General features: G+C 41.0%; 1 protein-coding gene across 1 annotated transcript in view; it reads right to left on the minus strand.

Annotated features, from left to right (window-relative positions):
• The window catches only part of PYGL (glycogen phosphorylase L), a 44,846-nt gene that overhangs the window by 667 nt on the left and 16,243 nt on the right, over nt 1-27,936 (minus strand). The window contains exons 5-19 of the mRNA XM_040477113.1: nt 23,801-23,932; nt 20,124-20,235; nt 19,573-19,655; nt 16,736-16,879; nt 16,414-16,506; nt 15,643-15,789; nt 15,142-15,305; nt 14,554-14,668; nt 13,923-14,024; nt 13,630-13,777; nt 13,449-13,507; nt 13,202-13,343; nt 11,563-11,770; nt 2,735-2,869; nt 2,234-2,300 (exon numbers count right to left, since the gene is read on the minus strand). Coding sequence (XP_040333047.1) covers nt 2,234-2,300; nt 2,735-2,869; nt 11,563-11,770; nt 13,202-13,343; nt 13,449-13,507; nt 13,630-13,777; nt 13,923-14,024; nt 14,554-14,668; nt 15,142-15,305; nt 15,643-15,789; nt 16,414-16,506; nt 16,736-16,879; nt 19,573-19,655; nt 20,124-20,235; nt 23,801-23,932 — 1,851 coding nt within the window. The remainder of the gene's footprint in view (nt 1-2,233; nt 2,301-2,734; nt 2,870-11,562; nt 11,771-13,201; nt 13,344-13,448; nt 13,508-13,629; nt 13,778-13,922; nt 14,025-14,553; nt 14,669-15,141; nt 15,306-15,642; nt 15,790-16,413; nt 16,507-16,735; nt 16,880-19,572; nt 19,656-20,123; nt 20,236-23,800; nt 23,933-27,936) is intronic.

The raw sequence follows: 27,936 nt of genomic DNA on the forward strand, positions 1-27,936 counted from the left end.
ATTTTTTATTTCACCTCCCTTTAGACAGAACATTCATTGTTTGCTAGATGCCATGTCAAGAGATTTAACCTGTGGCTGACATCATAGTTTGAAAAACTCTACTCTAGAATGACAGCTATCATGCAGCAAATAATCTAATGAGAGAATGTATTGACCTCCTTCTCTTTTTTTGTTCTTTCTGAAGGAAGATGCTCCAGTAGATTTATACTGAATCCCAAATGTTCCATTGGGATTTCAAAACAGGATCAATTAAGGCCTTATCCTTAATAAAAATATATAATATCCAAATTTTATAATTTTTATCCAAAAGAATACAAGAAGCTATTTATTTTACACTCTCATGATATTGTAAAGAACTCTGAAAGTTCATTAAAAATGACCAGAGCATGACTCAAAGCCATTAGCAATGTATCATAAGCATTTAGAAGAAAAACTAAAACTTCCATTATTCCACAAGTACTGCAAAACAGAGTCTAAAATCAGTTTATTCAGACTTTGAAAACTTACTAAAATAAGAGGAAAATAAAAACCTCCTTTTTTTACTTTTTTAAACTATTTAAACTTATAATGAATAGACTTCCCAACATGTTTCTACGCCTAACAATATGATTATTGTTAAGAGTAAAAACTGCAATTTGTACAAATGAACAAGAAAGACTGAACCAAATGCAGGGCTTTGAGATAGGCATCTTTGGATACGGGCCAGAACATTAGCAAAGAGATCCATTGTGCAAAACTGACATTCACATCTGTCCTTGCCCTTGTTCATATTTTCCTGTCTTGCTCTATTTATATTTATTTTCCTCTGTAGCCATTCTACACATAGCATGAGTTGAGATCAAGAGGAAAGAGCCTGAGTTGGCCACTTTCTTTCGCCTGTTTTGAGTTCTTGGAGGCAGGTAGTGAGCCACTCAGCTTAAGGACTGCCCTTCCTTGCTTAGAGCCATTAGCTGGAATTTACTGTGGTCTATACATTTTTGGGGGACTGGATATGATTCTACCAGAAGATAAGGTCTGTAAAGCAGCATGGGCTTTGATCTTATTTTAAAACCCTAATGGGACCCATGGGATAACTGTAGGAACTCCCTGTCACCTGTTTTGGGAAAGGAATAGAAAGAAATGTTAGTGAAGCATGTTTTTGTTGAAGTAGTCAGTCATGTGTCCAAAGGGCAGGAGAAAATTCTATGGAAACTTGCTCTTCTGCTGTATAAAGGCTTTCGAATTAAAGGGCAAAAATGGAGACTATATGAGCGAGGGAAACCATGCCCAGAAAGCTCAAGGGCATCAACCTCAAGAAAACCATCCTGGAGTCCTGGCACAGAGGCAGTCTCCTGTATCTACTCTTCTGTAGTTCCAGCAATTACTGAAAGTCTTTCTTATCAGAGATGATCAACCTCTCTATATTTACTAAATTTCCATTTTTATTAGCATTTACTAAATGCTCCTAGAGGGCTAGGCTATTTGAAGATGTATAACCTTGCATGTGGAGGGTTACTCACATGGCTCTAGCTTTTTTTTTTTTTTCTTTTTAATAAAGCCCAGTCTTTCTTGTTCCTTTCTTTTCCTTTTTAAAATTCAAACATGAAACCTCCCCTCTTTCTATATATTTGTATCGTACAGATAGCCTCACTCCATGGGTAGTCCAGGAGAGGTACTTACTGTGCAATTTTCCTGGACTAGGGGTCAGTCCTTGCCCTAATTAACTGAGGCTCAGCCTGAGAATCATCTTAACAAGTTTTCAGACACTGATGGTGATCCCACCCACTACTGGGTCACCATCTCTCAGAGCGGGGCTGGCAGCCGTGTTTTGGAGAAGTTGCTCCCGGTGACTGTGATGCACACTTTTGGTGGCGAGCCCTAGTCCAGTGCCTGCCACCAAGGAGTCCCCAAAGCCTCTCTGTCAAATCAACGAGTTGGTAAAATGCATATTTAACTTGGCTTTATAATCTTAGCTTCCAGGCCATGCCTGCTATATGGTGGGTGTTCAATAAATACTGAATTGTGATATTTTTACTTGAATATTAAAAAATTCACAATTACTACTTACATGTCAAATCTCAGCCTCTGCCTGAATGTGACAAAAGCCAAGTTTTGATCTGAATAACCTAGATAGTTGTCTCACTTCTCTTTTTGGATTGATAATGGGGCCCTATTATTTAGATTTAATAAAAAGAAACAAAAATTTTAACCATGGTAAACTGGGTCCTTTTATAGGTCTCATCAATGTACTTACCATGTACAGCTGGCTGACTTTTTCTTGACACTTGACATAGGCCTCATAGTCTGCAAAGACTTTAAACCTGTTTTTTGTGATTGGAAGGAAAACACAAACCAACAAAAAGCTTCATTAAAAGATGCGTGCTAAGATTCCACTTAAAATTCTGTTTTACTTAATGTCAGGTATGGCTGGTTCACCAAACTTACATTTCAATTCACAAGAATTTTAACCAGCTTCAACCTTTATATGGTTCTTTCCACAGATAAGAATGTCAACATATGGATGTTTGTGAAAGCTGGGTATACCAGCAGAAAGAGAAAAAGAATACCAGATTTGTGGGTCTTGTTCTTAAACCTTCCTAGCTTGGTTAGTAGAGAATATCTAATATTTCTTTCTAAGAGTAGGTTAGCTTCTCAGATCACAGAGCATTCTAATTACATGGGTGTGTTACAGCTGGTTTAAGATATTCTTGTCCACTTTTCATGGCTGAAATGCCATCTTCTTGTGGGAACTCACCTGTCATGATAAAATAGCATGTTGATTAAGTCTTTGAAGAGGTCCGGCTGTTTGGGAGAGAAGAAGCCATTGTCAATTTGATCAATCACAAGCTTCAGCTCTGGAAGTGCCTCATAATATTCTTTTGCGTCATACCTGTGAGATGGGAGTGGGGATGATAAGAAAAAGGTTAAGTTAGTATATGTGATTAACAATACCCTAGACAGGTGACTTCCAGGGAAGATGATGCAACAGGAGGACCCTAAGCTCACCTCGTCCCACAAATACAGCTAGGTAACACCCACATTAGTGTAAATAACCCAGAAAATGACCCAAAAACTGACAGAACAGACTCTCCACAGCTAAATGTAGAGAAGAGGCCATGCCAAAGAGGGTGGGAAGAACAGAGACATGGTTGGGAGCTAAAGTGACCCATGGGACTGTCTTTAGGAGGGAGGGATGCTGTGGGTATGGAGAGGGTAGAGAGACAGACTCTCACACAGAAGAACCCACATGAGGAAGACAAATCCCCATAACATTTGGCTTTGAAAACCAGAAGTGTTGAATTTTATGAGTTCTTATAATCAGCGGGGATTACTACCTGGGATTTTAAAAATCAGCAGGCTGGCTCTGGGAGAGCAATAGGAAACCAAGTCCCTGACTTTAAAGAGATAGTACAGTAAACAGCTCTATGGAGATACAGCATGGAAGCAGCAGTTTGAAAAACACCTGAGGTAAACTGGAGGAATGTCAGTTTACTAATTTGAGAGCATGTACTAGAGGGGCAGTGGTCTTTGGGAGGCTTCTCTAGGAACAAAGGAGTTGGTAGGTGCTATTTCCCTTTCCTGTCCCCCAGCCTAGCCACATGGACACCTACAAGAACAACTGCTGTGCCAACACTTGCTCCTTAACTTGCTAACAGTGTGCCCAGCCTCAAGGTTCCCCTGCAGATACATCTCACCAGCCAGTCTTCTGCTCCAGGTCCCCTCCCACAGCAGACCTGTGCAAACCTTGCTGGCACTGCCCACCTTGCCCCCGTGTTCTCCTGTGGTCCTGCTCCCTACAGTATGCCCTTGGCTGGAGCCCATCCAAAGTGGTGCCACAGGCAGGGCAGTGTGCAAGCAGCCCCCAAGGGAGTCAACACTACTCCAAAGTGACTTTTGCCCCAGGGAGAGGGAAAGAGAACCACATACAACAATCCAACTGCAGGCCCAGCAGAGGGCTGGGGGCAGACAGCTGGTCTGACTGCAGTCCCTACCCATCAATGAAAGCTTCTCAGGGGACAGCAGAGGGAGAGTACACTGCAGCTGCAACTACAGCTCTGGAAAATGCCTGGTCTGACTCTACTCAAGCTCAAGGCAGCCCCAGACTGGCCCAATAATGACACAGGGACCAAACCCTGCCCACAACAGGCAAAGAGCCTTGCAGACACCTGGACTGGAGGAAAATGTGGCTCAGCCACAACATAAGGGTGTATGCAATACACACAGGAGATACCCCTGAAGCACCAGGTTCTGATGAACAGGGGACACTGCACTATAGGGCACTACTGGACCTCTTTTTTACAAGGCCACTACTATCAAGAGTGGGAGATGTAAGTGACTTTCCTAATACATAGAAACAGACACAGAAAGTTAGACAAAACGAAGGACAGAGGAATATGTCCCTAATGAAAGAACAGAACAAAATCACAGCAAGAGACATAGGCAAAATGGAGATAAGTAATATGCCTGACAGAGTTTCTAAAGTAATGGTCTTAAGATACTCATGGGAGTTGAGAAGAGTGCAGGACCTCAGTGATACCATTAACAGAGAGAAAACATAAAAAAATAGCCAGAGATGAAGAACTTAATAACTGAAATTAAAAGCATACTAGATAGAATAAATAGTAGACTAGAGGAAGCAGAAGAAGGGATTAACTTCTTGGAGGACAGAGTAATGAGAAGCATCTTGTAGAACAGATGAGAGAAAAAAAATGAAAATAGATTTAGGGAACTCAGTGACTCTATCAAGTGTAATAACATTCACATTATAGGGATCCCAGGAGGAGAAGAGAAAGAAAATGGGACAGAGAATTTATTTGAAGACGAAATAGCTGAAAACTTCCTGAATCTGGCCAAGGAAACAGAAATCCAGATCCAGGATTCACAGAGAGCACCCAACAAAATCAATCCAATGAGGTCCACACCAAGAAACATAGTAATTAAAATGGCAAAAAAATAGTAGTAAAGAGAGAATTTTAATGGCAGCAAGAGAAAAGACAACAGTTACATACAAAGGAAACCCCATGGGGCTATCTGCTGACTCTTCAGCAGCAACTTTGCAGGACAGAAGGGAGTGGCATGATATACTCAAGTGCTTAAAGAAACACACACACACACACACACACACACACACACACACACACACACACAGTCAAGAATACTTTATCATTCATTATAGAAGGAAAGATAAAGTTTCCCAAACAAAAGGGGGTTAAAGGAATTTATGACCATTAAACCAGCCCTACAAGTAATGTTAAAAAGGATTCTTTGAGCGGAAAGGAAAGACCATAAGTAGGAGTAAGAAAAGCAGGAAGCACAAAAGTAGTAAAAAAAAGTATATCTATGAAAATCAGTCAAAAGATCCACAAAATGAAAGGATGTAAAGTATGACACCATATATGTAAAATGGAGGGGGGGAGTGGAAAGAGTAAAGAATGGGTTCAAACTTAAGTGACTGAACTTAATAGAGATGGCTACACGTGTAAGATGTTATATACAAACGTAATGGTAACCACAAATCAAAAACCAGTAATAGATATGCAAAAAATAAAGAAAAAGGAACCCAAGTATATCATTAAAGAAAGCCAACAAACCACAAGAGAAGAGGACAAGAGAAGAAAGTAACAGAGAAGAACTATAAAAACAACCATGGGGCGCCTGGGTGGTTCAGTTGGTAAGCATCTGACCCTTGGTTTCAGCTCATGTTGTGATCCCATAGTTCATGGGATCAAGCCCCATGTTGGGCTCCCTGCTGACAGTGCAGAGTCTGCTTGGGATTCTCTCTCTCTCCCCCTTTCTGCCCTACCCCTGCTCATGCTTTCTCTCTCAAAATAAATAAACTTGAAAAAAACAATAACAACCATAAAGCAAGAAACAAAATGGCAATAAGTACATACCTATCAATAATTACTTTGAATGTAAATAGACTAACTGTTCCAATCAAAAGACACAAGATGATGGAATGGACAAAAAAGTAAGACCTATCTAAATGCTGCCTACAAGAGACGTACTTTACATGTAAAGACACATGTAGATTGAAAGTGAAGAGATGGAAGAACATTTATCATGCAAATGGAAATGAAAAGAAAGGCAGGGTGCAATACTGACAGCAGACAAAATGGACTTTAAAACAAAGTCTGTAAAAAGAGAGAAATACTACATAAGCATAAAGGGAACAATCCAAAGAAGATATAACAATTGTAAAGATTTATGCACCCAACATGGGAATACCCAAATACATAAAGTCGCTATTAAGAAACACAGGAAGTAAACAACAGTAATCCAATAATAGTAGGAGACTCTCAAACCACACTTAAATCACTGGATAGAGCATCCAAACAGAAAATCAACAAGGAAACCATGGCTTTGAATGACACATTGGACTAGATGGATCTAACAGATATATTCAGAACACTGCCTCCTAAAACAGCAGAATACACATTTTTTCAAGTGCACATGGAACATTCTCTAGACTAGATCACATGTTAGGCCACAAAATAAGTCTCAATAAATTTAAAAAGATTAAAGTCATACCATGCATCTTTTCTGACCACAATGCTTTGAAACTAGAAATGAGCCACAAGAAAATATCTGGAAAAGCACAAATACAAGGAGATTAAATAACATGCTACTAAACAATGAATGGGTCAACCAAGAAATCAAAGAGTATAAAAAATACATGGAGGGGCACCTGGGTGGCGCAGTCGGTTAAGCGTCCGACTTCAGCCAGGTCACGATCTCGCGGTCCGTGAGTTTGAGCCCCGCGTCGGGCTCTGGGCTGATGGCTCAGAGCCTGGAGCCTGTTTCCGATTCTGTGTCTCCCTCTCTCTCTGCCCCTCCCCCGTTCATGCTCTGTCTCTCTCTGTCCCAAAAATAAATAAACATTGAAAAAAAATTAAAAAAAAAAAATACATGGAGGCAAATGAAAATGAAAATACAGTAATCCAAAATCTTTGGGATGCAGCAAAACTATTCTAAAAGGGAAGTTTAGAGCAATACAGGCCTATATCAAAAAATAAGAAAAATTTCAAAGAATCAACCTAACCTTACATCTAAAGGAGCTAGAAAAAGAAGAGCAAGCAAAGCCCAAAACTATTAGAAGGAAGGACATAATAAAGATCAGAGCAGAAATAAACAATGTAGAAACTAAAATAACCCAACAGAACAGATCAATGAAACCAGGGAATCGTTCTTTGAAAGTATCAACAAAATTGATAACCTTTATCCAGACTCATCAAAAGGAGAGAGAGAGAGAGAGAGAGAGAGAGAGAGAGAGAGAGAGAGAGAGACAGATGACTCAAATAAAATCAGAAACGAAATGAAAGAGGAGAAATACCAATCAATACCACAGAAATACAAAAGATTATAAGAGAATATTATGAAAAATTATATGGCAACAAGTTGGACAACCTAGAAGAAATGGATAAATTCCTAGAAACGTACAAATTCCCAAAAGTGAATCAGACAGAAATAGAAAATTTGAACAGACTGATTACCCACAATGAAATTGATTCAGTAATCAAAAGACTCCGAACAAACAAAAGTCCAGGACCAGATGGCTTTACAGGTGAATTGTAGCAAACATTTAATGAAGAGTTAATACCTATTCTTCTCAAACTATTCCAAAAAAATAGAAGATGAAGGAAAGCCTCCAAATTCATTCTATGAGGTCAACATTACCCCAATACGAAAACCAGATGAAGACATTACAAAAAAAGGAGAACTACAGGAGAACTAGTATATCTAGTGAACATAATAGATGCAAAAATCCTCAATAAAGTTATTAGCAAAACAAATCCAACATTATGTTAAAAAAAATCAGTTACCACTATCAAGTGGGATTTATTCCTGGGATGCAAAGATGGTTCAATATTCACAAATCAACCAACAGGATACATCACATCAACAAGAGAAAGGATAAGAACTCCAGAGAGTCATTTCAATAGATTCAGAGAAAGCATTTGACAAAGTGTACCATCCATTCGTGATAAAAACCCTCAACAAAGTAGATTTAGAGGGAACATACCTCAATATAATAAAGACCTTATACAAAAAACCAACAGCTAACATCATACTCAGTGGTGAAAAACTGAGAGCTTTTCCCCTAAGGTCAGAAACAAGACACTCACCACTTTTCTTCAACACAGTACTGGAAGTCCTAGCCACAGCAGACAACAAAAAAGAAATAAAAGCCATCCAAATTGGTAAGGAAGAAGCAAAACTTTTACTATATTCAGATGACATGATATTACATATAGAAAACCATAAAAACTCCATTAAAAAACTACTAGAACTGATAAATAAATCCAGTAAGATCACAGGATACAAAAATCAATATACATAAATCCTGCATTTTTTTAAAGTTTATTTATTTTGAGAGAGAGTGTGTGTGTGTGTGAGCAGGGGAAGGGCAGGGGGAGAAGGAGAAGGCTCTGTCAGCACAGAGCCCAATGTGGGGCTCGATCCCACAAATCATGAGATCATGACCCGAGTGGAAATCAAGAGTCGGATACTTAACTGACTGAGCCACCCAGGCACCCTTAATCTTGCATTTAAAAAAAAAATTTTTTTTTAAGGTTTATTTATTTTTGAGACAGAGACAGAGCATGAACAGGGGAGGGACAGAGAGAGAGGGAGACACAGAATCGGAAGCAGGCTCCACGCTCTGAGCCATCAGCCCAGAGCCCGACGCGGGGCTCGAACTCACGGACCGTGAGATCGTGACCTGAGCTGAAGTCGGACGCACAACCGACTGAGCCACCCAGGCGCCCCAATCTTGCATTTTTTATACTAATAATGAGGCAGCAGAACAAGAAATTAAGGAAAACAATCCCATTTACAATTGCACCAAAAATAATAAAATACCTAGGAATAAACTTAACCAAGGGGGTGAAAGACCTGTACTCTGAAAACTATAAGACACTGATGAAAGAAACCGAAGATGACATAAGCCATTGAAAAGATATTCCATGGGCATGGATTGGTAGAAGAAATATTATTAAAATGTCCATACTACCCAAAGCCATCTACACATTTAATCAATCTTTATCAAAATATCAACAGCATTTTTCATATAACTAGAACAATAATCCTAAAATTTGTACAAAATCAGAAAAGACTCTGAATAGCCAAAGCATTCTTGAAAAAGAAGAACGAAACTGAGGTATCACAATCCTAAATTTCAAGATGTACTACATAGCTGTAGTATTCAAAACAGTACAGTACTGGCACAGAAACAGACACATAGACCAATGGAACAGAATAGAGAGCCCAGAAATAAACCCACGATTATATGGCCAATTAATCCTTGACAAAGGATGCAAGAATATGCAATGGGAAAAAGTCTCTTCAATACATGGTGGTGGGAAAACTGGACAGCTACGTATGAAAGAATGAAACTGAACCACTTTCTTATACAAAACACAATAATAAACTCAAAATAGATTAAGGACCTAAATGTGAGACCTGAAACTGATAAAATCCTAGAAGAGAGCACAGGTAGTACTTTCTCTGACACTGTCCATAGCAACATTCTTCTGAGGCAGGAGGGAAAAAAGCAAAAATAAACTTTTGGGACTACATCAAAATACAAAGCTTCTGCACAGCAAAGGAAATAATCAACAAAACTAAAAGACAACCTAGTGGATGTGAGAAGATACTTACAAATGACGTATCTGAGAAAGGGTTAGTATCCAAAATCTATAAAGACTTATACAATTGAACACCAAAAAGACAAATAATCCAATTAAATATGGACAATTAAAGGTGGCCCACAGACCCATGAAAAGTTGCTCAACATCACTCATCATCACGGAAATGCAAATCAAAACCACAATGAGATATCACTTCACACCTGTCAGAATGGCTAAAATCAAAAATGTAAGAAACAGCAAGTGTTGACAAGGATGTAAAGAAAAAGGAACCCTTATGGACTGTTGGTGGGAACACAAACTGGTATAGCCACTGTGGAAAACAGTATGGTGTTTCCTCAAAAAATTAAAAATAGGGGCACCTAGGTGGCTCAGTTGGTTGAGTGTGCAACTTCGGCTCAGGTCATGATCTCACAGTTCGTGAGTTCGAGCCCCACATTGGGCTCTGTGTTGACAGCTCAGAGCCTGGATCCTGCTTCAGATTCTATCTCTCTCTCTCTGCCCTCCCCTGCTCACATTCTGTCTCTGTCTCTCTCTCTAAAAAATAAACATTAAAAAAATTTAAAAAAAAATTAAAAATAGAACTACCATATGATCCAGTAATTCTACTACTGGGTATTTACCCAAAGAATACAAAAACCTGAATTCAAAGGGATATATGCACTCCTCTGTTTATTGCAGAATTATTTACAAATAGCCAAATTATGGAAGCAGCCATGAAAAGAACAAAATCTTGCCATTTACAACATGGATGGATCTAGAGAATAATGATAAGTGAAATAAGTCACTCAGGGAAAGACAAATTCCATGATTCCACTCATATGTAAAACTTAAGAAAAAAACAAATGAACAAAGAAAAAGAGACAAACCAGAAAGCAGACTCTTAACTAGAGAGAATAAACTGGCTGTTACCAAAGGGGAGGTAGGTGGGGGGATGGGTGACATAGGTGAAGAGGATTAAGAGTACACTTCTCGTAATGATCACCAGGTGATGTATGGAATTGTTGAATCACTATACTGTACACCTGAAACTAATATAACACTGTATGTTAACTATACTGGAATTAAAAAACAAACACAATAACAAAAAAGATACACTAGATACTATATTAGCTGTAAAAAATACACTCAGAAATATTAGCACTTATAGAAGCCATTATGGAGTTGAACACGGGTATAAATAATATTTGACTAGATCTTGAAAATTTTCCCCGATTAGTTCCATATAACTGGAGACCCAAAAAATAGTAAATAATAAATATAATCTAATCTGGTAAAATACAGTAAGATTCATTTCAAAAGGACTTTACAGCTCTAAGTATTGTGTTAAGAGGACCAGTTGCTTTTTGGACCCACAGATCCCCCAAATTTGTTGTTCTTTAGTGGAAACTCACTTTTAAGGGCCAGGAAGTATATCCAACACCCTCCAAATTTTTGGATCCCTATCATTTCTTTGGGCAGAGCTCCTTATTTGTTTTAATTCAGATTAATGAGCGTATCTAGATATTAAGTGAAACTAGTATGATTCATGGGTGCTTCTGTATATCCATACCTATCCTCTACCACATTTTAGTCCATTTCCCTGAAATCTTAAAAGTGCACTCAGTGGTTTAAATTATAGGCAAAAATTTTAGGAACTGGCTCATCTTTTGATCAAAGTCAAAATCATAGATGCAGAAATGACAGCTCACTGAGCCCAGATCTTCAGTGGCTGATAACTAATAGCAAGGACCTCATGTACCTGTGCCTTAGCTCCTTTCATGTTCACTTGCTACGTTTAATAAAACTAACCTGTGGCCAGGAGGCTCCCCTGATGCATGGGAGATTTTCTGTGGCCACATTTCATGTGACTCAACATCAACAGGATACCTGGGTGGGCAGGCACTCTCCTGGGGGTGGAGGGCACCCGCCCAGTAAGGAGGAGCTGCTCCCTTACCCTTTCTTGTCCAAAGCAGCCACGTCATCTACTCTCATGCCAAAGATGAACAGGTTCTCTTCCCCAGCTTCTTCTGCCATTTCCACGTTGGCCCCATCCATAGTCCCGATGGTCAGGGCCCCATTCAGCATGAATTTCATATTGCCTGTCCCTGAGGCTTCAGTGCCTGCGGTGGAAATCTGCTCCGACAGATCTGTAGCTGGAATGACTGCAAGCAAGGCGTATTAAAATCAGTGATTCTGTCTCTCTAGACCCGCTTGTATTGTATCTGAGCATTTATCTAGCTGGCCTGTTTTGATCATTAAAGTACTACATGTACATCAAAATAAACATTCCTATGGTATACAGAAGGATGGATCTCACTCTTCCCCTGGACTCAGGCAACTGCCTTTATCCATTTTTGATGTGCTATCTGGGTGGTTATTACCACAGTGCTAAATAACTATATGCTTATACTACTCTTTCTTGGACTGGGAACTCTGAAGAGTATCTACTGCTCTCTGCTATAAAAGTTGACATTACATTTCTCTTCTCTCTTCTCTTCCTCCCAGTTTTTGTTATGGTTTTATTTTTATTTCTTCTGCTTTATAATTTTATAAAATATATTAAAACTTTTCTTTATTGAACTTGAAATTTCAGCCTCTCCTGACTCTCCCTTTATAATCTGAGGAAATTGGATTGTCTGCATTCCTTCCTCTTCTCACCTCCTCCTTCCCTCTTTCAGCCCTGAGCACCTGTGGTGTGCCTGGGGCTACACACCAAGCCTCTGACCTTTCAGCCTAATTTACACACAAATTAGCATTGCCAGAAGGTCCCTTTCGACCACTTTGACTTCAAAGGTCAGGACGAATTCTCTGTTTTACTTTGAAGGCTTCTTTGTGGATTAGCTATATCTTCATTTGCATCTCTAGGAACCTGGCTCTCTTCTCTTTATGCATACAATGTTAAACAGCAACTTCAGAGGACCCAGAAATACCTCAAAAAGAGAAAGGTCTGTTTTCAGTTTGGGACTTGGGTGAATGCACAGTTGGCATTTGCAGGTGGACGGTGCTTTGTGAGCACATGATGCAAATAAGCAAAGGTCCCAGTGGTAGAGAAAGGGATGTTGGCTTTCTGCCAGCCTGACTTTCCCCACATGGGAACTCCATGCGTGATCAGTGCCCATCTAAGCACAGGTAAGCCTCATGCTTTGCAGCCTGATGTCTGTCCTTATTCCTTGTTGCCATGTACACAAATGACAGCCCTTCTTCATTCCATGAAGTGACCAGAGGACTATCAGGGGCTGGGGAACTGGTGTTCTATTGCAAAACTGGAGCTGGGAATGGAAGACCTTTCCTTTACTTTGGAGAGCACAGTCTATACTTTGCCAAAACCTCAGGGTCACTTCCTCCAGCACCCAGCTCTGACTAGCTGGCAGGAAAATGCACTTGCAAATGTAATCAGTGATACTGACTCTAGGGACAGCAATCTTGTTGTGAGTTGGATCACCTTAAAGGCTCTTAGCCTAGGCCCTTATTCTTCTATCCTAAGTTACTGGCTTCCTCAGTACCTCAGTGCCCAGCTACCTCATTTTTCCATATCATGCCATCTTTCTCTAGAATTTGTCCTGGCCCCGCATGATTTGTGATGAAGAAACTACCTTTTTCAGCAAGAGATACTCTGTAGTTCTCCAAGAAGATGACTTTCAACTTGCTTCCAACCATAGGGTCATTGTTCACCACATCTGCCACTGAAGTGATCAGCTTTATGATCATTTTGGCCATGTGATATCCTGGGGCAGCCTTGGAGAAGAATGTCAAACACACTGACAGAATGCAGCCATGATCAAGTGGAGAAATGGCAAGAGATCAGGGCCCCCAAATCCCCAGTGAATAGAATCAACTTACTTTGCCACCAATTATGACTGTTCTGGGCACGAATAACTTCTTAGGGTCTTTTTTAATACCTGAAAGAGAATGAGAAGCGGATGGAATGGAGGGCAGTTGATGGCTAGGGAGGCGAGACCTGTGCCAGCCAAGAGTGTCACTTCCACTTCCAGGGGGCGTGGTGGCCACAGGGCTGACTCACGGTTGTACATGGTGACCACGTGCAGGCAGTTCAAGAGTTGCCGCTTGTACTCGTGGATCCTCTTCACATGCACATCAAACATGGAGGATGGGTTGATTTTCACTTTGTACTCCTTCTCCAAGAACTGGGAAAACTTCAGCTTGTTCTCCTGTGGAGACAGTGCACGATGCCAGAGCCCTTTTGACTTAGAAGCATCAGGTTGTCTGTTTTTAGAAACTGGAGCAATAATAAACCATAATAAAAACTGGAGCAGAACAAATGCTGTGGAAAGAATCCACACTGGGAAGCCTCACCTGCTTCACGTTGGAGAGTTCTCGGAGAAAGACGTCATCACCCATGAAGCTATGTAGCTTTGTCAGCTGGCTCAAGTCTTTCACGTAGTCTTCCCCGATTTTCTTTCAGTTTAAAGATGTGATTTAATTAATCAGGATGGCAGTCACGCCCAAATGAGCAGTTTCTGTCAGTCCGGTGAGTGCTTGTGCTCGCCTATAGCAAGGATGGCTGACCTACCACATAGTACGCAGAATGGCCACACTCACAGAAGAGGCTGGCAAGGCCATGTGGGAAGAACACTTTGCTAGTATCTTAAATGTAGTTTCAGTGGCGTTAAGTGTTAAAAACAGGAAACCTACCTAAACAAGGTAACACAGAACCCAGGTTCTACTAGTTATTTATATGGCCTTTGTTATTCTCTTTTACTAAATAGCGTAACCATCTTTCATCTTTGTGTCATAGGAGTACGGTCAGCCAGGTATGTAATTTGCAGGCCCTTCCTTTACAAATCAAGAATTTCAAGATGGGTACAGTGGAAAATTAAGTCAAGCACAGAGCCTGTGGGACAGCACAAGTCACATGCTGGTGGCTGATGTAGCCGCCTGCTGCAGACTGGGTTCACAAAGTGCAAGGGCACCCCTTCCCGGTTACCTCTGCTATTAACTCTGCAAGCCCCGGGTTGCAGAGTAAGAGCCAGCGCCTTGGAGTGATCCCATTGGTTTTATTCTGAAACTTGTCTGGTTCTAGCTCGCTGAAGTCCTTGAATCTGGAGACAGAAGAGACACATCACTGAATCTGGCTGCAAGAGTGCGTTTCTGCTACATTCAAGAAGCCAAGTGTAGGCTTCGCAAGATTAAAAGATGGAAGGAGGAGCTGGCAGCAGCTAAGGCTGTTATTTGAAATAGAAATCCATTTGCAATTCCAAATAATTACAAGAAAAACTCCACATCGAATCACCTCCGTATGATTTCCTGGCTGGCACTGACATATAGACCAGACTTTTCAGCAGAATAATGTTGTGTGGGTTTTTTTTTTTTTTTCTTCTAAATCTAGAACTAGGAAGGTTGAGAGAAGAAGGCATTTTTTCTTTTTTAAGTGAATGTTACTTTGTGTAGAAGAAAATACTTCTGCACATTTTGATAGGGCCTTTTGTTATCCCCAAAAGCAAGCCCGCATCGACTAGCACCAGTGCACTGACGGAGCAACTTTAGACCCAGCACCACAGGAATGGACACTCACACTTGGGTCTTCACGATGTCTGAGTGAATTTTGGCCACGCCATTCACAGCATGGGAGCCCACAATGCAGAGGTGGGCCATGTTGATCCGTTTGCCTCCTTCCTCTTCAATCAGAGACATCCTTCTCAGACGGTCGACATCTTTAGGAAACAAGGCCGCAATTCTCTGGCCAAAGGAAGAGAAAGGCCTTGCTGGCCACTCAGGTTTAAAGCAACAGTGAGATAATGTCGTTCACTTCCCAAACAAAATCTTTGATGGAGCAAATACAAAACTTCACTCCCACAGACAGGGGTCGGGTTATCCCTAGGGAGATGCCATCCTCCATTTTAGTCTTTTCAAAAAGATGCTCTTAACAAAGCCCCACCAGACTTGAATACTTTTTATGTATCAATGACGGAAAGATGTTTGGGCCTCCAGTTCAGTAAGAGGGAACACTGTAGCTACCCTTAAAATCTCAAGACCTCGTTCTCAAAAGGGCTATGAATCTCTAAAAATGACTTACATCTAAATGCTTCTGATTTATCTCATAAATGATTTGCAAATGTCGAGGAAGCAACTTTTCCACCAGGTCTACAGGCCAGCGCTCCAGGGCCTCTGGAAGCACCGTGTGGTTGGTGTATGCGAAGGTCTTCTGGGTGATCTCCCATGCCTGCGGGAAAAGGAGGGGCTTAGCAGCTTTCCTCTGCAAGAAAGGTGGCCCATCACACAAAACCAGACATTCCCTAAGTTCCCGCCAGTCTGCAACCGGACAGTTCATCTACACAGTAAGACACGCTCAATTCTACCAGGTTCCTGAATGGTCCAGAAACTGGGAATACGTAAGGGGGGGTAGGTGGGAAGCAGTTATTTGCAAAACTGTCTGATAAAACTGAAGACAATATACTGATAAGGTTTCTCTACTATCCTAACATGCCTTTTATTTATAAAATAAGCAAAATCTGAGGAACACAAACAAGTAATGTTTTCAATTAGCTGTGTTCTGAGGTTGCAAAGTTTAATTTAGAATCATTTTAGATGCAGAAATAAGGGTAAACACAACAAAAGTTTGAACTACTGAGCTGTGTCCCATTAGGAATGTATTTATTTCTTAATCTTACTCCATGTAAAGCAGTAAGGAGAGAGAGATGTTAGCACCAGGGCAAACTTATTTTTAACCACTGAGAGTTAGCAACAGTAACTTATTTTGAGAGACCGTAAAAGGACCTTTTGGCAAAATCTCAGAACCACAGATATTCTAGTTAATTGAGGGGAAAGGAAGCCAAACTATCCAGACCTTGGACCAGGGCAATTTTTCAATATCCACAAAAATCCTCATCAGCTCAGGGATGGCCAGTGCGGGGTGTGTGTCATTCAGCTGGATGGCAACCTGTGTGGGGAAAAAAGGCATCGGTGTGAAGGTGAGAGATGGCCTAGTGTCTGCTTCCTTATCTTCATGCATGTCTGTGCAAAGCACCAAGCAAAATGCCCACCTTTTGTGGGGTGCTTTAAGCCTACCATACTTACTCAAATGTTTTAGCAGAGAAAGGGTTGTAAATCTAATAGGAAGTCCTGAGCCCTCAGTTGTCCCTGTCTGTGTTCACAGACCAAATACTTGCCTGGTCTGGAAAGGCATCAAATGTAGTCTTGGCATTGTCAGTGGAGCCAAACTTGGAGGCTTTGAAACGTCGGATGACATCTTGCAAGGTAGCAGCCACCACAAAGTACTCCTGCTTCAATCGTAGCTCCTTTCCTTCAAAAAACTTCAAGCCAGAGAGACTGAGTGAGAGTAGCTCACCTGGTGGGCGTGGCCAAAATATGACGGGGATCTCCCGCCCAGAGGACTTTAAGACTAAAGCTCACAGGACATATGGTGGAAGATGGCAGGTTGAATGTCAAGCATTAGACTTTGTTCTTTCCTGAAACATTATTAAAATGACAGTAAAGGGGCTTAAAGAAGGCATACAAATAAAGGATGAAAGGAATGGGAGACAAGACAACAGTAACAAACTTTTTGAAGCTGAAAAATAGATGGATGAGTGGTAATTGGGCCAGAAGACCCAGGAAAGCTGAATTTTGACCTGGTAGAGGAGAAGAGCCAAAAAGCAGCTAAATTTATGTGCCAAATCCTGTAAAGGCTCAGGACTTGACAGCACTGGGTGCATTTGGAAGTGGGGGTGAAGATGCGGTAAAAGGTTAGTTGTGAGGGGGTGCCTGGGTGGCTCAGCTGGTTAAGTGTCCAACTCTTGATTTAGGCTCAGGTCATGGTCTCACAGGTTTGTGAGATCCAATCCCACGTCAGGTTCTGCAACGACAGCATGAAGCCTGTTTGGGATTCTCTCTCCCTCTATCTCTGCCCCTCCCTCCACTCTCTCTCCTTCTCTCAAAAATAAATAAATAAACATTGAAAAATAAATGGTTAGTTGCAAGCCTAAGAAGTAGCTGGCCTCAGACTTCATCCCCAGTTCCCTCAGCTGAGCAATCTCCTTCCCCAACTGAGACAGAAGCTGACATTCTCTGGAGATGGAAACACAGGGTTCTCTGGGCTGGAGGGAAGCAGGTACAGTCGAAAGCAGGGTTACCACTCTGTACTGAAAATGGGGGGAAAGGGAGTTAAGTGAAAATTTATGTGAATTGTTGAGACTCTAAGTTTTCTTCTCCCAATCAAATTTTAGAACACAGGCAGCCAACACTAATTCTGCGAGGAAAGAAGCTGCAAGAGCCTTCTCTTGGAGGTGAGAAAGATCAGAGCAAATAGTCCTGCATGGTCAGACCTCAGGCCAGGGCAAGACCATGGAGGATGCGTCAGAGAACTCAAGACCGTGTCATTTTTTTTAAAGGTTATTTCTTTATTTTGAGAGAGAGAGAGAGAGAGAGAGAGAGAGGCGCAGAGAACGCGAGAAAGAATCCCAAGAAATCTCTGCACTGTCAGCTCAGAGCCTGACGTGGGGCTAAATCTCCTGAACCAGTAGATCATGACCTGAGCTGAGATCAAGAGTCAGACACCTAACCGACTGAGCCACCCAGGAGCCCCTCATGACTGTATCATTGAGGAACTTAGGGAGCATATCTAAGATTCTGTGCTTTTCTTATAGGTGATTAGAAGACTTTAAAGAGCTTTAAGCAAGGGAAAAAAATCTAGCTAGCAGAGGGAGCACAGTTGCAAGATTCCTGGAAGAGAGACTAATGTCTGGATGAGGGCTATGGCCAAGTTGGGAAGAGAGAATGAGTGTGCTCTTGTAATTACAGTACAAAAATGATTTATTAACTTGTACTTAAAAACAGGCATGACCCCGAGAGCTACCTTTTACTCAATGAATTTAGTTAACTTTGCATCCCATGCTAACTTAGTATACTCTGTGAACTGCTAGAGATAATTACTTCCAAGAAAAGTTAGGTTTGGCCCCTACTGAAGCTGGAGGATGCATTTTAAGCCCCTTCCAGTTAAATAATTCGGGAGGCTGGGTTTAGCTAGGTAGTACTTGGAAGTATTCTTATATTAACTGACCACAAAACAAGACCACTTTTTGCTTTTGGGTCAGAGATTTTTCTGACATGCACTGAAGTCACAATGTTTCTCTCAAAGGAAAAACTATACCATAAAGTTTCTGAAAATACTACGGCAAACTTAATCCTCTGTAGAGACTATAGTGCAACACCAAGTGGATACCCGGTCTTAAGGACCATTTATATCCCAGTCTTCCAATCCTTCTTTTGTGCCACTTTTCAGAGCACAGTACTAATTTGGTTGTTCCTGAGACTTATGATAAAAGAGTAATCATTACAGCTTCAAGAAAACAATTTCACTCGTATATAAGGTAGAGCTAAGTATATTTAAATCAACTGAGAATCCATAGTGGTCTTTTGTGATCCAGTTCCAAGTTTTTTAAAAAAGATTTTTTTTTTAATTTTAGCTATTTTTAGTGTAAAATTAGGAATAATCACCTATAAAAAAAAGTTTCAAGGGATGAATAAGTGGCATAAAAAACAAATGTTTGCTTCTGGGTCTGCTCCCAGGTCCAGACCCCACCTTGCCTGAGGGCAGAAGGCTGGGACGAGCCTGTCAGCAAGGGGAAGAGGCCAGGCAGGAAACTTCCAGAGTCTCCTGACCCTGTGGAAGAAACTTCTGTTTGGAACTGAAGCAGTATTTCACCAGTGCTCCCTTCATCTTTTATATCCAGGCTTGGTTTTGAAATGCACATACATAACCTCCCAACTGGTCATGAGGTTACTAGTCAAGGGCAAAATACCAATTCTGATTTCATGAAATATACAAATTTGTTTTCCTTACTTGGCGGGGACGGGAAGGGAAATCTAGCAGTTCAGGAGGTGACAGAGATTACTGTGCACTGAAGAAAAAAAATCAGTATTGAAGATGTGCTTCACGGGCTATAAAGGGGTACTTTTGAAATAAGCTGCTTCTGTTTCTACTGGGAAAGCAAGCTTGACCACTCACATTATCATTGGGATAGAGGACGCGGGAGATGTTCTCGGCCAGATTTCGGTCCAGCACAGCCTGAATGTAGTCTCCAATGTTAACTGGGGGGAAGGTTAGAAAAATGAATAAACAGATAAGCCGGCCACTGCTATCGAAGCTCCTTGACCTCACGTGATGCTTGCTGCATGCCATGTGGATGTAGGGATTCTACAATTCCTGAAAGTTCAAAAGGAATTCCATAGATCTCCCTGCTGTGATTTGCATGAGAGTCTAAGAGGGCCAGACAGAAGGACTGCTTTAAAAATGTCCTTGCATGTGCTCCATAAAATGGCTGCTCAGCCACTTACGAGTTCTATCAGAAAGTCAAGACTGTTCTCTCAAGCTCAATTTGATACTATTAATCAGAAAGACTATACAGGCATACACACACATATACAGAAGCCATTTATGCCCCACTCCCCAATATCTTTGTTTTGTGCCATCTTTTAGAGTTGGTGCTGATTTGGTTGCTTCTGTGGTCAAAATATTAAACATACACACACAGACACGAGAGCCCAGTCTGTACTCACAGTCTCTGAGGTTAAAGTCATTTGGCGCCCGAGCAGACCAGAGGCGCATGGTGTTGACGGTGTTGTTCATATAGCCGGGCACCGGGGTGTCATATGGCAGGGCCAGGACCACCTGTGGGATTAAACCAAAGCAGCTGCTCAGTTTCCCATGTGTAGGGACGTTGGCTGAACAATGGGATGGAAGTTAGCAACTGGGATTCTGTTCCTGGCTCCATCACCAACTCAGACTGTGAGGGGCCTAAACCAAGATGGGGGTCCTAGGACTGGAGAGTAAGTTATTAGGGACCATGTGGAGCTTCCTCCCACTGGAGCAATCTGGGTGGCTGGAACCATCTAGACTGATGGTCCCCCGTATCATGCCAATGGTGCCTTCCCTTTGTGTCCCTTGCCTTGATGGGGATGCAGATCTTTCATGTTTCAGAATAAGCCATTGTTCTAAAAATAATAAAATATGATGTGCAAAGTGACAAAGTGAATCTGTATTCACTAAAAACAGGAATAGGGCAATTTTAGTGTAGGTAATTCAATAGTCTTATTTCAAATATGGTGAAAATTAACAGAACAGAAACATACGCAGCTAGATAGATGACGTTTAAAATACTATGCTAGATTTTTGAAAGTTGCATGAAGAAGAGTTTTTTTGGCAATGAGACCAATCAGCTGATGATCAGCTGAGATGGGTGTTAAGAGGTGAGCTTTGGAAAATTGGTAGCTCAGTCTTTGTGGCAGTCATTGAGACTGAGAAGAACAGGAAGGTAACTGTGTTTCACATGAATTAAAATTTATGTGGGAAAAGACTCATTTCTATTCTGACTCATCAGTCAAGCTCCAAGGAAAGGCAATGACAGTTAGAGAGGGAGGGAGGCAAACCATAAGAGACTCTTAAAAACAGAATAAACTGAGGGTTGATGGGGGGTGGGAGGGAAAAGTGGGTGATGGGCATTGAGGAGGGCACCTGTTGGGATGAGCACTGGGTGTTGTATGGAAACTAATTTGACAATTAATTTCATATTAAAACAAAAAAAGAAAGGCAATGACAGACTGACTGGACTGAAGGTGCTAGAGATCACTTAGTGCAACACACTCTTTTTGGACATGACAGGAATGAGGCTGAGAGAGAAGTGACTTCCCCACAGTCACAGTCAATGGTAGGGGTGAAACCGAAACACAAAGCTCTTTAATGTGAGTTATGAGTGAATGAAGCCATATAGTCTGAATCAATCACATATATTCAATCATGCTTCCATGAATACCAGGACCTCAAAGTAATAAATCACCCTCCTTTAAATACCTTTTACCAGGAAAGACAGATCTCTGGAGATTTTTAAAGTACATTGTGATCCATCAGGAAAAGTTGTTTACAGAATGGGCATGAATCTGGGTTGAAACAGGATTTGTCCTCTGATCCTTGAAGTGTAATTGAGGCAGCTGTGGAACTACACTCAGATATCCCTTCAGAGAACTTTAGGCAGAACTTGCCACCTGGGAGCTTGAGCCGCTGAGGCCGTGCTGTCCTAGGGATGCTTCCATCATGTCGGAGCTTGAGAGCTAGGACTTGGCTCAAGAGCAATCTTTAATCTCAGGCCCCACCACCCTGGCTGCTTGCTCTAAAATACACAGCCACCTGAGCTCTTCCCGAGGATCCTCCTTCTCTTCCCTTTTCTCTTCACAGGTGCCACACCTCCTCCAACTGCCCCCTCCTCTCTGTCACTATTAGCAATTGCCCCAATATGTCACTTGTACTTCTAATTCTCTCTGGCGTCTGCTTCCCAGAGGACCAGTGCTGACACACATGTGAAATGGATTGCTCAGTTTCCTAGAAGCTGCCCACAGCATGTGTATACCACGCCTGTCCTCATGCTCTCTGACCTCACCAGCTACAGACCTGGGACTGATTTGGGTGATGGCTTCCATAAATCCATAAAGTGCTGCAAAGTTTGGGCCAACTCACCTTATATTACACCTGCCCCATAACCTTGCCTTTGTGGGCACAGAAAAATATATTCTTTCTAATTGAATGTCTGGATATATTATGAAATGCTTAGAGGTGCTCTGTAAATACAAGGTAGCTCAACAGTGGGACCTGGTATAAACAGAATGCTTCAGGATTGATTGTGTTAACTACATACATTTGAACAGGTCAGAAGTCACTGGAAGTTTTTAGACACCAAAACATATACCAAATACTTGCTAGTTGAATACTAAATATGCGTGTGAATTCTTTGGGCATATTAATGATTGATTTGTTTGCAGCTCTCCGGATCACATGTGTAACCAACTGCAATTTAGATTGTATTCTATTGTTCAACTAAATTTAGAAAAAGAGAAACTTATCTTGAAATTATAGTATTAGTTTATCCCTTATACCATTATACTATAATGACCTATTTTAGTTTCTAATCTATTTCATATGTTGAAGAAATTCATCCTCAGATAGAAAAATAATTTTTAAATAGTCTTATTTTTTCTGAACTGCAAATAGCTCTACATGGATTAGCAGAATAAATTATCAGTTTAAAAAGTCAACTATAAAATGGGTGTTGGTTCTTCTAAAATAAAATAAAGCTTTTATTCATGGAGAATAATCCACAAACCATCTGAATTTAGCATTACAATACTGAACTTCATTCACAGTTTTGCTAAATAAAAATATCTACTTGGTCTTTACTGTTTCCTTTAAGCTTTTAAAGAATGGCTAGTGACACATCGTTCCCAGCCTGAGACCATATTTATTAAGCAAATATCTCAAATGGAGCCTCCAAAGATTAGACAATGCAGTCTCGTAATAGGGGTTATTTATCAGGATGTAAGAAGACAGCAAAGCACAAACCATCACTGGGGGTGCTGAGAAGTGAACTGGTCAGCAACATGGTAATGCTCCATATCCATCCATGAATTAACTATGCTTGGATCGACACCAGCATTATTTTTCTAGAAGTGATTTTGCACAAAATAACAATTTGTAAAATTTTGTATTATTTTTCTTAACATATAAATGTTGGCATTCCTCTAAATACTTTAGTTTAAAAAAATTTTTTTTAAATGTTTTATTTAATTTTGAGAGAGAGAGAAAGAGACAGGGTGTGAGCAGGGGAGGGGCAGAGAGAGAGAGAGAGAGAGAGACAGAGAATTCAAAGCAGGCTCCAGGCTCTGAGCTGTCAGCATAGAGCTTGATATGGGGCTTGAACCCACAAACCATGAGATCATGACCGGAGCTGAAGTTGGATGCTTTAACCGAGTGAGACACCCGGGCACCCCTAATAAATACTTTAGTTTTAAAATATTTACCCCTGAGAAGTAGCAAGTAAATGTATGGCAATGAGGTGAGGAATGACATTTACATTTATTTAGTCTTGGCATCAAAAACTTTTTATAAAACTGGAGAGCTAGGCATGCTAGGATTACAGAATCAATTAATCTCTGATGAAGCTGATTGCAAAATGACCCTGATAAGTTACTTGATCTTGAGGAAATCACTTCTCTCTTGGTCTTAGCTCCCTTGTTTCCAAAATGAGTGGGTTCAATAAGAGAAGTAATGGATTTATTTGTAAAAATATACTCTTCAATTATTCAAAACACAATGTACTATATCAGTATCATATACATATTATACTTTATGCTATGTATCCACTGTGCTATACAGTACAAAATATTCAGCATGAGGACACTCTGGATACCTGGGTGTCGATCCATTTGGTGCCAGTCTTGGTGTGCTCTACTTTTCCATAGAAGTGCACAGGCAGCATGAATTCAGGACGGGCTTTCTCCCAGGGGTTTCCATGCCTGAGCCAATCATCTGCCTCTTCTACCTGCAAAAAGGACATGGCTTAGAATTTATTTTTCAGGAGGGATGCCTGGGTGGCATTTATTTAATGTTTAATAAGTAAACATTAAAAAAATTGAAAAATAATTTATTTTTCAGGAGATGTGGACCTTCAATTACATCAAATCAAAAATATCTTTTTAAAAAATTTTTTTTCCAACATTTATTTATTTTTGGGACAGAGAGAGACAGAGCATGAATGGGGGAGGGGCAGAGAGAGAGGGAGACACAGAATCGGAAACAGGCTCCAGGCTCTGAGCCATCAGCCCAGAGCCTGACGCGGGGCTCGAACTCACGGACCGCGAGATCGTGACCTGGCTGAAGTCGGACGCTTAACCGACTGCGCCACCCAGGCGCCCCAAAAATATCTTTGACTAAATCAATGCAAGAATACTTTTCGTAAGAAAGAACTGTCAAACTCAATTCACCTTTGTTAATGTATTACAATAATTTAGGTAATACATTACAATAATTTAGGTAATACATTATAATAATGTATTACCTAAATTAACAACAATAATACTTGTTAATACATAACATTTAATCCTCATAGCATAACTCTATAGGATGGAACTATGATGTTTCCTTTTTTATTTTTATATTTATTTATTTTTAAGAGACAGAGACAGAGACAGAGCATGAGCAGGGGAGGGGCAGAGAGAGAGGGAGACACAGAATCCGAAGCACCTGCAGGCTCTGAGCTGTCAGCACAGCCCAAATGCGGGACTCAAACCCACAGAGAGATCATGACCTGAGTCAGATGTCCAACTGAACGAGCCACCCAGGCACCCCTATGTTTCCTTTTTTAAAGAGGAGAAAATTATAACATCTGTCACACAGATGGTAAATGGTACAGCTGAGATTTGACCTTAGGTCTGCAGGTTCCAGAGCCTGTGTCTTAATATCTGTAAATACAATTGTCCAGCTTGAGGGATAGAGGGAGGCCATCCAGGAATGTTTATAACTGGATACCTGGACCTGATGGGTCCTAGATGATGGTTTCTGTCAAGATTGTTTTGCCTAGAATACCCAGAATCAGTTAAGAAATACTACTCATAGAGTAGTATGAGCCTGGGTGGCTCAGTTGGTTAAGCATCTGACTCTTGATTTAGGTTCAGGTCATGATCTCACGGTTCGTGAGTTCACGCCTCACACTGGGCTCTGCACTGACATTGAGGAGGCCGCTTGGGATTCCTTCTCGCTCTCTGCCCCCCTCCCCCCCGCCACTTGCTCGTGATCTCAAAAATAAATACAATTAATAAAATAAAAAAAAAACAATACTACTAATAGAAATTCTCTTAAGAAAGCTTATTTCAATATAGGTATAAGACACTATTACATTCTGTAGTCTTTGTTTAATTTAATCCTTTCATAATTATGATCTGATAATGAACTATTAATTATGGTTCATTTTGAAAATAACATCTACTAATACGTAAAGAATTTTTTGACAATTTCAACATTTCCCCCATGTGTTTATGTTAATTTATAACAACACATTTTTTATAAAAAATTTTAAAATCATAATTTGTATGATTTTAAATCATGTATGGACATGTATGTATGCACATCAAATTAATTTTGGTTTGCAACACACATGCCCAAACAAGAAAAAACACATTGGAGAGGGGGGATGTATTTTTTTATTTTTTTTTTATTTTTTTTTTCAACGTTTATTTATCTTTGGGACAGAGAGAGACAGAGCATGAACGGGGAGGGGCAGAGAGAGAGGGAGACACAGAATCGGAAACAGGCTCCAGGCTCTGAGCCATCAGCCCAGAGCCTGACGCAGGGCTCGAACTCCCGGACCGCAAGATCGTGACCTGGCTGAAGTCGGACGCCTAACCGACTGCGCCACCCAGGCGCCCCGGGATGTATTTTTAAAGTAAAGATATCATTAGTGAAACCTTTAAAATACTATATATATATTAAAAAATTTAGTTGTGTTTTCACAAGAAAGGAAGGGGTAAGGGATTTTAGTGTAAAGTACTCGTCAAAGAGATTACCCCAAATATTGATATTTTACCTACTTGATTCCTCACCTTCCCCTCTTAGAATATATAGCTTTATTTTAAGAAGATTTTGCTTATGAATTATGACAGACTGCTGGATGTTTCATGACTCTCACCTAAATACAAGTTCAATGCCTACCCCAGGCACACTGTAGAGAAAAAGAAATACAGTATCTTTTCAGGTATTAGGCAAAACACTGATGTCAACAGATAGACAAGAAAATACACATTCATTTATTCAAACACTGACTATGACTTTATATCAAGAAAGCCAGTAAGCTACCCATTAATACTAAGTACGTGCATAATGGTGAATCAAAAGGGGACTCATAGAAACAACATCTGCAGGTAGTAGATCTGGGCGTGAGAGAGACGCTAGAGGCAAGATGCACCACATGTAGGGTGAAGCCTAGGGAAGGCTGGAGCTAGGTCTGAGCTAATCAGCTAATCAAACCTTGTTAAAATGCAGATTCTCAGTCAGTCTGGGAGGAGGTCTAAAATTCTGCACTTAAGGGGTGCCTGGGTGGCTCAGTCGGTTAAGCGTCCAACTTCAGCTCAGGTCATGATCTCGCGGTCTGTGAGTTCGAGCCCCATGTCGGGCTCTGTGCTGACAGCTCAGAGCCTGGAACCTGTTTCAGATTCTGTGTCTCCCTCTCTCTCTGACCCTCTCCTGTTCATGCTCTGTCTTTCTCTGTGTCAAAAATAAACAAACATTTAAAAAAATTAAAAAAAAAAATAAAACTCTGCACTTAAATTTTTTTTAAAACTTTTAATGTTTATTTATATTTGAGAGAGAGAGAGAGAGAGAGACAGAGAGAAACAGAAAACAAGCAGGGGAGGGGCAGAGAGAGAGAGACATAGAATCCGAAGCAGGCTCCAGGCTCTGAGCTGTCGGCACACAGCCCGATGCAGGGCTTGAACCCACGAACTGTGATCATGACCTGAGCCAAAGTCAGATGCTCAACTGGCTGAGCCACCCAGATGCCCCTGAAATTCTGCATTAAAAAAAAATGTTTTTAATGTTTATTTATTTTTGACAGAGAGGGAAACAGAGCATGAGTGGGGGAGGGGCAGAGAGAGAGGGAGAACAGAATCTGAAGCAGGCTCCAGGCTCTGAGCTGTCAGCTCCCCCGGGCTTGAACTCACGGACCTCGAGATCATGACCTGAGCTGATGTCGGACATTGGACCGAATGAGCCACCCAGGCGCCCCTGAAATTCTGCATTTTTAACATGTGTCCTGGGGCTCCATGGTGCAACCAGGAGCTATGTGGTGATACAAAGTCAGTAACTGCAACTCAGAATTTAGACTTTCGCTTATTCTAGTCAGAAGAGAATATCAAAAAATGAAGTAAAAATTTAACAAGGAAACAGTTGAATTTTAGCAGCTGATAAGCTGGTTAAGTTAGAGTCCATTAGCTTGTGTTGATAGCTAGAAATGCTACACAAATAAATGAATATATCCACAAAGGATCAAAACATCCTGACTTACAAAACACTTTATGCTGCATTTAGGCAAGGGCAGGTTGGGGGTTTTCAAACACTGGTCAGTGTGAACACTGCTTCCTGTAACAGGAAGAAACCTCATTTCAGCACTGGAGACGGTTGTAAAACCCACCTGAAGGCATTAAACAAAATGGGACAATGAGGCAGAAACAGCTTTTCTCAAAAATCTGTGTATAGGAGAGCTGACAATGTATCTTCTGCTGAGAAATGCAGCAGGATCATATCGTTTTGCCCTCAAGCAGCGTGAAATGCTCTCGCAAGAGATGAACTCTGGGCTCGTCACCACTGGCCCACTGCTGAGCAAGTCAGAGGCTGCATTTGCTCTTTTGAGAGAATATGAGGTGACAAGGCACCAGTCAGCAGATTACTCATAATGCCATCAAATGTTGGTCTTTTTTTTCCCCTGAATAAGGGCTGATTTCAACTCCACTGGGGTAACAAGTTATGTAGGAAGACAGAACTCCTGGCTTGCTG

Source organism: Herpailurus yagouaroundi, unplaced genomic scaffold (assembly GCF_014898765.1).
Source record: "Herpailurus yagouaroundi ecotype Mexico unplaced genomic scaffold, PumYag 141, whole genome shotgun sequence".
NCBI lineage: Eukaryota > Metazoa > Chordata > Mammalia > Carnivora > Felidae > Herpailurus > Herpailurus yagouaroundi.